The sequence below is a fragment of the Rhinatrema bivittatum genome, chromosome 4 (genome assembly GCF_901001135.1).
Source record: "Rhinatrema bivittatum chromosome 4, aRhiBiv1.1, whole genome shotgun sequence".
NCBI classification, from domain to species: domain Eukaryota; kingdom Metazoa; phylum Chordata; class Amphibia; order Gymnophiona; family Rhinatrematidae; genus Rhinatrema; species Rhinatrema bivittatum.
This window is the reverse complement of record NC_042618.1, coordinates 6,622,705-6,634,786: the sequence shown is the minus strand read 5'-3', so window position 1 is coordinate 6,634,786 and position 12,082 is coordinate 6,622,705. Positions and strand designations below refer to the sequence as shown.

The window sequence follows — 12,082 nt, the reverse complement described above, 5'->3', positions numbered from 1 at the left end:
AGATATGTAAGTCAAGGCATGAAGTTGAAAATCAAAGATGGTAGCAACTAAGAGAGGGAGTTATCTTATGAGGGATCGGAAAGTTAGAACTGAGGGATCTGTTAGGGGCAGGGACGCGGGAGAGGAGGGGTGGTGAGGGTAGAAGCAGTGTGTGGCAGGGAGAGTGTTTTGTCGGCAAAGAAGATTGAGGGGAGAGCAAATGAGTGAGTTTTGGTGTTATGTACTATTTGAATGCCTTAGTGAAAAGCCATGTTTTGAGTTTTCGTTTAAATGTTTTATGGCAAGCCTCTTGGCGTAGATCTACTGGCATAGTGTTCCAAAGGGTTGGTCCTGATACAGAGAGTAGACTAGCTCTAGTTGCGGCCAGTTTGGTGGTTTTGTGAGAGAGGGTTAGCATGGTTGCATGATATTGGTGTCTTGTGGGTCTCTTGGCTTGGTGGAATTTAAGGGAACCGTTAAGCCAGTACATTTCTGGGTTGTAAAGGGCTTTGTGAATGAGAGAGAGGGATTTGTACTGAATACAAGAAGTAATAGGGAGCCAGTGAAGGTTCATGAGTATGGGGGTTATATACTCATTTCTGCGTGTGTTGGTTATGATTCGAGCAGTGGTGTTTTGTAGAGTTTGTAAGGGTTGTGTGACATTCTTAGGTAACCCCAAGAGGAGGGAGTTACAGTAGTCAAGTTTGGATAGAATTGTTGCTTGAAGTACAGTGCAGAAGTCAGTGGGGTGTAGAAGAGGTTTCAGTTTTTTGAGGGTTTGGAGTTTGAAGAAGCCATCCTTTAGGGTATTGCTGATGAACTTCTTTAGGTTAAAGCTATTGTCAATGATGACCCCTAGGTCTCTGGCATGTTGGGAAAGCTGAAAGGAGGGTGGTGGGAGAGATGGTAGGAGGGGCGTGATGTGGTGGATTGGTGACGTGATTAGCATAATTTCAGTTTTAGTGGTGTTAAGGGAAAGATGAATAGAATTTAGCAGTTTGTTGATTGAGAGGAGCGTGGAGTTCCAGATTTTTAAGGCATTCGGGAGAGTGTCTGAGATAGGGATGAGTATCTGTACATCGTCTGCATAAATGAAGTGGGGTAGCTTGAGGCTGGAGAGAGGACAGAGAGGTAGGAAGTAAATATTAAAAAGGGTGGACGACAGGGATGATCCTTGTGGGACTCCTTGGTTAAGAGGAATGGCTTTGGATTCATGATTTCCTATTTTAACTTTGAAATTGCGGTTACTGAGGTACGATCGGAACCATCGGTACTGAGGCACGATCGGAAGCTTTGGTACATCCCACTGTCTGGACTGATCTGGGTATGTACGGGGAAAGGAAAATTGGTTCTTACCTGCTAATTTTCGTTCCTGTAGTACCACGGATCTGTCCAGACTCCCTCCCTGACTACATACATCCGCTCGAAGTTTCTTTCACAGTATTTTTGGATCTGTGTACTTCCTATCTGATATATATAAGGCACCGGAACACATTAGCAAATTCTGATCTGTTTGAATTTACTGTTTTCAATTGAAGGATACAGTTGGTTAATTGCTTGATCTTCTGGTTCACTTTTTTCAATTACTAGTTGTCTGCTTTGATAACGATTATACTGAGAGGACGCAGGGTGAGCACTGTCCTGATGTAGGATACCCTTTCAGTTTTTCTCTGTCTCCATCTGCTGGACAGGAGGCTCAACCCACTGTCTGGACTGATCCGTGGTACTATAGGAATGAAAATTAGCAGGTAAGAACCAATTTTCCTTTGAGCTTCTGAACTCTTGTGACTTTCAGATATCTGCCTGGGAAGGTCATATTTTTGGTGGTTATCACTTCAGCAAGTAGAATCGGTGAGCTTCAGGCTCTCAAGACTTCTCCACCTAATTTAAAATGTCGTCATAATGGGGTTGTGTTGCTCTCTTCTCCCAAATTCCTGCCTAAGATGGTGTTAGCACAACTGACTGGTTACAATAGAACCTAACATTGTTGCTCATAAAGATATTAAACTGGACTAGCCACAGACCCATCACAGAGGTACTCTACCAATCGTCTTTCTCTGCTCAAAATGAATTCTTTATCACCACCCTCTGTGTCGCACAACCAGTTTCTAATCCAGCCTGCCGCTTTGGGTCCAGCTCCCCAGGTTGTGCATTTTGTTTTAGGAATATTCCTATGTGGGACTTATCAAGCGTTGCTGAAATGCTAGTAAGCCACATTAAGTGCTTGCCCTTAATTCTCAAATTTCATGTTGGATGTCGTTCTTCAGTGCAAGAGTGTGTAAAATCGTGCATTAGGGATGTAAAAACTTAGCCACTTTATTATGAAGACGGGAACGGATAACTGCCAAAGGGAATAGGAGTAATTTGGAAATGGCCTGAAGGTTACTCGTTAGTGAGATAAAGCCAAGAGCTAAAGCTAGCCTGCTGAAATGAATAAAAAGGGATTGCCAGTAAAAAGAATTAAATTTTGTCCTTATACAGCTCACTGATAAGATCCCACTGGGAGTACTGTATTCAGTTCTGGAGTCTGCTTTTTCTTGTGAGAACTTTGAAAGGATGGAGACAGTTCAGAGGAGGGCTACTGAAATGGTACACACAGGCTTAAATAGTCAAAATGTACTCAGGAGGGGTGGGGAAGAGAACCTTCAAATATCTACTGGGTTTTCACTATGTGCTCTGGAGAAGGAAGCTCGAGAACCAGGGGCAGTGAGAGAAAGCTGGAGGGAGGCGGGCTTGATAGAAAAGTGCTCCTTATTGAGAGGGCAGCATATGTCCAGAATGGGTCACCAAAAGAGAGATGGCAGCAGCCAGAACTGTGACCTGAATTCCAGCATGGGCGGGACGGGCAAGGGAGGAGATTGAGTAGGGTCTGGTGATGCAGGGGCGGGGGTCTCTATCTGCCAACAACGTCTGTGCTTGCATGAATGCCGTCCACGTGCTGAACTAGTGATATGACTGTGTGTTCTCTCTCCTGCTTTCTTTTATTGACAGCACCTCAACAGCAGGTTCTTATGCCAGATTCCAAGTTGTTACAGCACATTAATCCGTCGGGCATGGTAAGGGAGATTCAGAACTTTAGTAACTGTGCCGGTTGGGCTTTTAAAAGAAGCAGTTCATGATAAAGTTCTCCCCCCCCCCCCCCCCCAAAAAGAAATTGGCAACTTCTTTTTTTTTTTTCTCTTTTCAAACAATGCAGATGGCAGTGCAATAGTTTATATTAACTAAAAATGTTTTTCAAATGCGTAACATTTCATTGAATGTTTGTTTGTTTTTTGATGTTGCAGTGAATAAGAGAAGCAAGTACTTTAAAAAATGTGTCCACTTTAATGCCATTTATATAGATAAAAAAAAACCCCAAGCTTACCAAACCAGGTCGTACAAGAAATGTGGCAATGGCTGCATCTTCTGTTCTTTCCTGATGCTGTCCTATCAGCTAAGAAGAGATAGAAAGTAAGACATTCAACACAGGAAGTCATCTCTAGCTGTTAACTACCACCTAACTTTTGCATAGCCTTTAGCTGTCGCAACACATTTTATAAAGTAGCTAGTTCAGCTAATTTAAGGACTATTGTACACAGGGCAGGATTTACAGGGAGGAAAAAGTCAGTGTGATGGTGCATTTGTGTTTTGTTTTGTTTTTCTGCCATCGGTACTAGATTATGTAAGCACCCCTTGGCCCCCAGAAGCAGAGAGCAGGTTCTGAATGTGTGACACAGTGAAAATAATTTGCCACTGCTGCCTCTCTTCCAGTGGCACTTTCTCACAAGCACCACCTAACCTGAGCAGCAGCATCCCATCAGGGGCAGGCAGACTGCAGTTCAGCTTTTATAGTGCTTCGGGTGGTGATGAGAGAGTGCTGCAAGGATGGACGAGAAGGCTCTCTTTCCAATATGCTATGTATCCTGTGTCCTCTGCGTCGTGGGAACGCCAGACTTCCCTGTGCAGAAGCTGACCGGAACATGCTTTTTTTTTTCCCCTTGGCTGCATTTCGGCAGCAGTGCTCTAATCCTAATAGTAATGATGTTTTGCATACATCCCACTACTGGCCAGCAGAGGGAGACTGGTGCATGAGAAGGAAGTTTTCTGTAAAAAGAGCATAGTTCTAGTCGTGCATGGGTTATTTTGTTTTATTAAGTACATGCCAGTCATATCGGTCAGGTCGGTATTTTCAGGTGTTAGTTTCTTAATTCTTTTTTGAAACAGTAAGATGATGGTTTTGTATTTAATCAAAGTGATGCGAGCATTATTGATAGCAGGGATGTGCAACATGGCAGCAGATATATGAACAGTTCCTGTGTAAAAGATGCTGACTTGATATTCTAATCTTGGTTTTTGGCTTTCACTCTGGCTATGAAGAAACATTTTTAGGTTTTGATAGCCAGTAGAACTTTCTTAGCAATGTATACCATTCAGTGTGACTATTAGATGAAGTATTTTATAAAAGGCTAGGAAATTTTCCTGGCTATATGTTGCAGTATTGGCTTGTGTTAGAAAAAAAACTGAAGAATTCAAATTTTCTCTCTTGCCATGCTAATGAAAGAACTTGTCTGAAATTACTGATCTTGTGTTATATTCTAAGTATTAGAGAGATAATCCTTTTTTTTTTTCTAATTCTCTAGAGCGCAGCAGCAGCTGCTGCAACCCTGGCTTTGCCTGCTGGTACTCCTGTTCAGCAGATACTCACTAATTCAGGTAACATTCAAGCCCATGCAACATTTTTGTTCTGTGATTTATGCATTCAGATTTGTATTTTTACTTTTTTTTTTTTTTTTTTTTGCTTTGAATTGCTTTTATGCTTGAGGCTATGGGAGTGATGGATGTCTTAATCTGAGTTTATGGTTTATATGAAATAATGGATTTTATTTCTTTTAATAATTGTTTTACACTTTCCAGAAGAAAAAAATGTTCAAAGCATAGCTCAAAAAACAAACCAATATCATTACATAAATTTAAGGCTAATTTGCTTTTACTGTATTTACTGTGGGAGAGGGATTTTATGAGTTTATTGGATGAGGGTATGGTTGTGGGGTTGGGATGTTTGAGTTGATGTAGTAATTTGAGTGCTGTTGTAAATTGCTTTGAACCCCCTTGGATGAAGCTGTTTTGAAATGTGAGGGTGGGGGATGTATTTGCAGGGTTTTGGTTTTGTTTTTTTTTTTGCTTTATGGCAGGACTGTCAGCTCTGGTCTAGTAACTGATACTTTTGTTTTTCATATTGTCTAGCTTTAGGGGAGGAATAAGTAGCTTGAAGCCTGATAGTGTGCATTCTATTTTATTTAAAAGAATATATAGCCTACATGCTCCAAAGTTTGCAGCAGGGTACAAAATAAAATGTTAGAAACAGTAAACATACTACAAAAATATCTTAGACTAAGGTGAACATTTACATTATGCTGCCATAATGTAAATTCCAAAATAGTTATGCCAAAACACCATGATGACTAAGGAGGAATATTTTACATGCTTAAACTGTTAAAATACAAAAAAGCAAAGCTGACAAAACCTCAGGAGAATAGTAAAAGCAAAAATCATGTAAAAATTTTAAATTCAGGGTCTTTGCATTGATGTTGGAGAGCAAACTCATGGCATCTAGCTGTTATTTTTTTGAGCTGAATACTTTACGTGGGGCGTCTTAATATATTTATAGAATTTCTGTACTTTTCAGTTGTATATTCAACAGCCCAAATCAGAAACCTGCTTTAGTCCTGGTAACTGAGGCATTTCCAGTTTTGTTTTTTGTACTCTCCATTTACCAGTGGTCCTACAACAAAGAACTAAATTGTAATGTTATATTCCCTCATTTGCACTTGACGTCGGTCACCGGTATCTGCTGTCAGGCAGAGCAGCTAACCAGCTGGCTGCCTCTCAGCTGCATCTTTCTGACTGCATTTGAAGCAATAGGCTATGTCTTACAAATAGTTTTAAATAAAGGGCATGCACCTAGTGCAGGACTTCACAGCACAATATATGCCTATTTACAGCATCTGTGCTAGGCAAAAACACAGTCACTTTAACTAATATAAGTTTGATGCTTAAGCAGTAATGCTATCATCGTGACATCGATCTCTTTATTGCCCTAATCTGTCATTTTTTGTAATCTTTTTGGCTCACTCACAAACTTCAATATTTGTACCTCTGCCAGGCTGGCTTAAAATCTAGCACCCGCAGAATTTAATTATAACTATGTGATCCCTTCCATGTCCCTCTAGAAGGGATATGCTCCCTGTTTTAACCATGACTACTTATGTGTAACATCTTCCACGTTTAAATTCTCCCATGGAAGACCTTGTATTATGGGATATGAATACCCAGCTTATTAAAGCTGTCATTGAGGCACTTGAATCTTGAGCTCTGATTTAAGAGCTGCATTTTGGTGGCAGTCAGTTTAGCTTGTATAATCAATTTTAGTTGCTAGTGATCGAGAGATTTAAAAAAAAAAAAAAATTCAGCAAACACAAGGTGGAGCTATGTACTTATCAATATTTTGAATTCACCCATGGGGAAACCTATTTTCTCCATGGGCAAGCAGGACTGAATTAAACCACACAAGTGCAGGGTGACCTCAACGGACAGCATTATCGCAGAACGCACTTTCTCTCAGCCTATTTTCAGGTAATATTTTTTTTTTCCTCAGTTACTTTATTTTTCTTTTTTCTAGTGTTTAATTTTCAGTAGTGCTTATTGGTATTGTAGAAAATACCACAGTTTCCTGATCAGCCAGACAAATGAAGTTATATTCCCTTGCCAGCAGATGGCGACAGAAAAAAAAAATCTCAAAACTGACTTCACTTCAGTTCTCTTCAGCCCTTGTGTATTTCTCTATATCCAGCAGATGGTGCAGACGTGGACTGATGCAGCAGCTGGAAGTAGGCTGCTCCCAGGAAGGCTATAGGTTCAGGTTCCTGGTATACCATAGGCAGAGTCTTAGAGGTACTCTGAGTGACTGTCTTGTTAGGACTGATTCTCCCCTCCCCTTTTGGGAACAGACTCAGTTGGGGGTCTGAGTTCCTTCACTGAAGGGTCAAGCCCTAGGTGGACCCTGGTGACATTGTTCTTTGTGGGTCTGGTAGCAGGAGCTATTGATGGCATACTCTCTTTCTATTCTTGAAGAGTAATGGCAAGCAGTAAATTTAAAAAAAAAAAAAAATTAGCACAGCCTTTTTCCTGGACTGTCTCCCACTTTTCTGTGGTACTGTTGGATTTAGACTTGATTAGGGGTATAAAGTGATCACCCTTTCTCCCTCTTGCTTCTGGTAGGCTGTAAAGAGGGGGAGGCAAGTCACAGTGACTCCCTGCGTCAGCCAGTGTATTTTCCTGTAGATAAGCAGCATGAATTAGTCGTGCTGTCTGGGAACATCCTCTGTGCCACTAGGTGGCAGAGCTCTCAAAGCTGAAAAACAGATCTTTGCTAATGAGGAGTGCCTGCTTGCATGATCCCGCGCTGCCTCAAATCTCCTCAGTATGTTTTTTTTTCTGAGCGACTGAGTGTGTGGAGCTCTCTCTTTCTCCTCAAAGTTTTTTTTTTTGTTTTTTTTTTTAAAAAGAAGAATCCAATATCTTAAAAAATTAAAAAGAGACATAAGGGAGCCGAATACCCTTTATGAGTGACAAGAATTCAATTAAAATTGATATTGGCAGAAGTAAATAGATCTTATCGTCAGTGTTTACAAAAAAAAAAAAAATACAAACAGAAAGAAGGGAGATAAAGAAGACAAACTGTCAGAAACAGAAAGGATTGCCCTAGGGAGAAGTATGTTCATCTTCTCCGGGGTCCCCCGCCTCCGGCCACAAAGGGATTCTTACCATGGGACCTCGTCTGTGGATCTCCCGATTCCAGGCCAGCGCTGATGAGAGATCCGGGGGCAATGACAAGAATTCAAAAATTACTCAAGACTGAGACCCAAAAATATTTAGCAAGAAAAGGTCAATATAGATATGTATATGGTAGCAAGAATTAAAAAAAGGCATTGGCAGCTTTGACTCTATTCAAATGCGCCCGCCGGCACGAAGCACCACTGAGCCGTCCGCTGGAGCATCAATCCGTTCGCCGATACGTCCGAGGTGTCCATCGCCAACGCACCCTCCGATTGACCAGTGCATTGGTCGAGAGGGCGCCAGCGTCTAGAGCAGAGCTTTCCAAACTGTGTGTCGGGACACGTTAGTGTGTCGCCTGCAGTGTGCAGGGTGTCGCGCAAGCCTGGTCAACTCTGATGTGAGTTTGGGCTTTTTTTTTTCCTAGAGATTCACTTTTTTTTTTCAGTTTATGGGTTGCTTATTATTGGGTGATTTTTGCTGTCAATCGCGTTTTTGGGGGGGGGCTTGGTGGGTGGAACGAGCCCAGCCATCCTTGCATTGGCTGCTGCTGCCGATGAGGCCTGGCCATGAGGAGTACTGACTGCAAGCAGCAGTGTCTGGTGATCATGGAAGGGAGTGAAGCACTTAACTGGCAACAATCAAAAGACGAGGTACATGAGTGTGGGGGCCAGACATGTGCTGGGGGGAGAGAGATGAGTGAGTGGGGGGCAAACGTGCTGGGGGGACAGACATGTGCTTGAGGGGGAGAGATATGAGTGTGTGGGGGCCAGACATGTGCTGGGGGGAGGAGAGAGATGAGTGTGTGGGGGACAGACAATTTGTTTTATTATTGTTTCTCATAAATTATAACAATAACATGAATCTTGGAATATATATTTTTAATATAAATTTAAGGTTTTCATGAGATAGGTTGTGTCGTGAAACATTTTATTTATGTATATATTTAAGGAAACATACATAAATTGTCGAAATATGTTTCGTTCGTTTAACCTTTAACCTCTGGTTTACTAGTAGACTGAATTACTGTGTCCCGAAATTATGTTTGTCTAAAAAGTGTGTCACCAACATGAAAAGTTTGGAAAGCTCTGGTCTAGAGGGTGTCCCCACAGTGCGATACCAACGTGAAGACGTCTGAACGAGGGACCCATTCAATGCTGGGTGCTAGTGTGTCATTTTTCCTTGCTGCCTCTGGTCGCCCGCTGTGCGTGAGCAACCTACAGGTCCTTCCGCCCCTTAGAAAAAAAAAAAGAAAAAAGAAGGGGAGGGACCTTCTCTTCAGCCACTGGCATAGATTGTGGCTCAGGAACCTTCCATGAAGGTGGGGTGTGGACTCCGGAGGATGTCCTATTCCCATGGGGCCAGAATGGCAATGTGCCGCTAGCTTCGATCCACCCAAGGGCTCTGCACCATGGCCATGATGTCACCTCCAGTGGACAGGGTTCCCCACGCGATGTCTCCACCAGACGTTGTGCCTCCTCCAGCCACCGTGGACACTCCTATCTGTGAGAACGGGGTGCCCCTTGGACCCGGATGAACCACTGGGTGACCGGTCCATCCATCCATCTCATGAAAATCCTGAAGAGCTGGGCACACATTCTCAAGATGGGGACTCAGGAGATCCCTACTCACTCACCAGATGTTTGAGATCCTTAAGGAAAAAAAAGTTTTTTCTTTCGACATCCGGCAGAGCCTACTCTGCGATATAAGTCCTGGGAGCCCCTTCTGGGGACTGTGGCCCTCCTTGCACATGGATCTCACATTATTTCCACGGTGATTGGGTGCTCCAGATTCTTAATTCCCTCAGATATCGGTCATCGAGGATAAGCAAATTAAAAGGAAAAAACAAAAGCGCGAAAATCTAGCCTTCATCCAATGCACCACCCAGCAAGGGCAATATATCCGTATCATCATGTTACTGTCTCCATAAGGAGGTTAGCATAGTCCTTCCCAATATAAGTTCCCAGCTTTCGCCCAAGTTATGTCTACCCATGTTGCTATACCTGCTTTCACCCTAGTTATGTTATCCAGGTTTCTCTACCCTGTTCAGTGTAAGACAAGACTGTGTCACTGTTGGTTTTTGCTGGTTGTAATGTAAACCGTAGTGATAATCCTGTTAATTGAACCTCGGTATATAAAAGCTATAAATAATAATAATAATATGTCTTGACCGCTTCGATTGGAGGATACTCCAATACTCTATATTGCACACGAGATTCCAGCATCACATGATTTGTGTGGCATGGTCTTCCATAGATGTTCCCAGTCTTGGGAGCCTCTGTCCAAGAGCGCTCGGCCCTGTGGGCACTGCGGGGCATGGCAAGAGACTTTACGAAGCTTTTCGTTTTATCGATAGTCTTGTGCATTGCGACGGGGTTCCAATGCCCTTACAGCTAGTCACTGGGCTTCCTTTCAGGGATGTTTGTGACATCAATAGGCGAACCATCTTGTCCTCACGACACTCTTATTGCAGATAGACTGGCAAAAAAAAAAGAGGATTGCCCACCTATAGAGGCAGCAAGTCGGGGACTAGTCTTGTCAGCCCTCTCCATAAGTTTCATCAACTTTTTCCAGACAACTTGCTGGCAGATCGAATGGACCACTTCTATCTTTTTCTGACAACATTTACTATGTTACGCCATTGGCTGGATAAGAAGAGGAGGAAGCTATAGCTGATCTGGCAGACATGACGAGAGCCTCCTCAGAAGGAGATACAGCCTCAGTGAGGAGGCTGTTTGGGAGGGAGAAGCCGGTGACCCTTAATTCTGGGATGTGACCTCCTTGCAGCTTCTGGATGAGCAATGAGAGGCAGTAATTCGTACAGGGATCCCATATTCCTGGGTGCTTGTAGGCCCCACTCCCTTCCCAAGTGTTTCCCATTACATCTGACTGTTGGAGATGGGATCTCCTCAGTGTGAGACACCAGATTACAGCCTTAAGGTAGCGAAAACAATGAAGGACTTATTCCCTTCCCAGGGAAGAGAGAGAATATGGATCACCTATGGGGCTGTCCTCATCTTAAGATCTCTGCCCCTCTGATCTCCCGCCCCCCCCCCCTTTTAGCATCAACCCCATCTCTACTAATCAGTTGCCCTGTACAGACAGTGCCACCTCTTAAAACACTGCTTTGGTTTGATCACCTACTATTTGATTGAAAAACTGCTTGTTCGTTCGTCCGTTGTTTGTGGATCACCTTCCAAGTCGTTCACCTAGTCAGTATTTTACTTTGCTAGTTTTCTTCTCTATAGTAGCGCTATGTTAAGCTATTTCCATTTATTACAGTTGTCCTGAATTCATCACCTTGTTTTATGTAACTTTTTCTCATATATGTTGGTTTCCCTTGCTTTGCTGTAAACCGGTACGATAAGATATTTATCTTGAGTATCGGTACATTAAAAGATTCTAAATAAATAAGATCAGTTACTGGTGGAGGGATGCACAACATTCCGAGAGCCCTGAGACAGAAATTCTCTAATTCAACAGGTTTTTTTTTCCTCTGATGTCCTCAGGCAGCTATGTCCAATGGCTTTTTGCTTCTAGTTCTTCTGCATTTGGTTCAGCATTCCTCTGAGGAGGCCATGATGACCTTCCCCCACAGTGTGCTGAGCTTGGGGAGGGGCTCAAACCTTTCTACACTGGGATCTGTAGCTCAGAGAGGGATTCACAGTTAGCCAGTCTAGCTCAGTGAAGGCAACTGATGCTAGGAGCTCTTTTGGTCATATCCCTTGTATGCCCTGGCTTGGGCTATTTCAAGATGGGGCCATAGTGTTTACAGCCGTGCTTCTTGGGAGCTTCCCCACAGGGCAATGTTCGATGTGATCTCAGCCTTGTACAGTTTACCCTCTCTACCAGAGAGATGTCTTCTGTCATAGTTCTGGAGATTTAGGACCAAAGTTCAGAGGCTGACTGTGAGTGCTTATCAGAAGCTTCTCTGTCCCCAACCCTCCAGTACTAGTCATGGTTGGGGCTATTTCAGAGACTACTACAAGCAATCTGCTAAAAAAGGTTTCTCCCTTCCTCAAGGAGGTAGTCCAGGACAGTGGGTTCAGCTGGAGAGGCCTCATTGATGCAGGCTACTGTGTTCTTGGCATGCTCCTTCACGGCAACTCTTGGAGTCTTCTGCTCTGGGTGGTCAGACGCCACTTGGGAGGGTTCCCTGTTGCCCTCAATGTAGGCCTTGGTTCCTCCCTTGAAAAGAGGTCAGGGTGTAGTACTATTTTTATTTCAGGATTCTCAGAAAGGATAGAAATTTCTCTATTTATATAGACTCTCCCATTCAGGTACTGTAGGT

At 43.1% G+C, this 12,082-nt stretch overlaps 1 protein-coding gene across 2 annotated transcripts in view; it reads left to right on the top strand.

Moving 5' to 3' along the window:
* Positions 1–12,082, top strand: part of GTF2A1 (general transcription factor IIA subunit 1) — a 100,826-nt gene that overhangs the window by 38,271 nt on the left and 50,473 nt on the right. For both annotated transcript variants that reach the window (XM_029597708.1, XM_029597709.1), the window contains exons 4-5: positions 2,971–3,035; positions 4,599–4,671. In XM_029597708.1, coding sequence (XP_029453568.1) covers positions 2,971–3,035; positions 4,599–4,671 — 138 coding nt within the window. The remainder of the gene's footprint in view (positions 1–2,970; positions 3,036–4,598; positions 4,672–12,082) is intronic.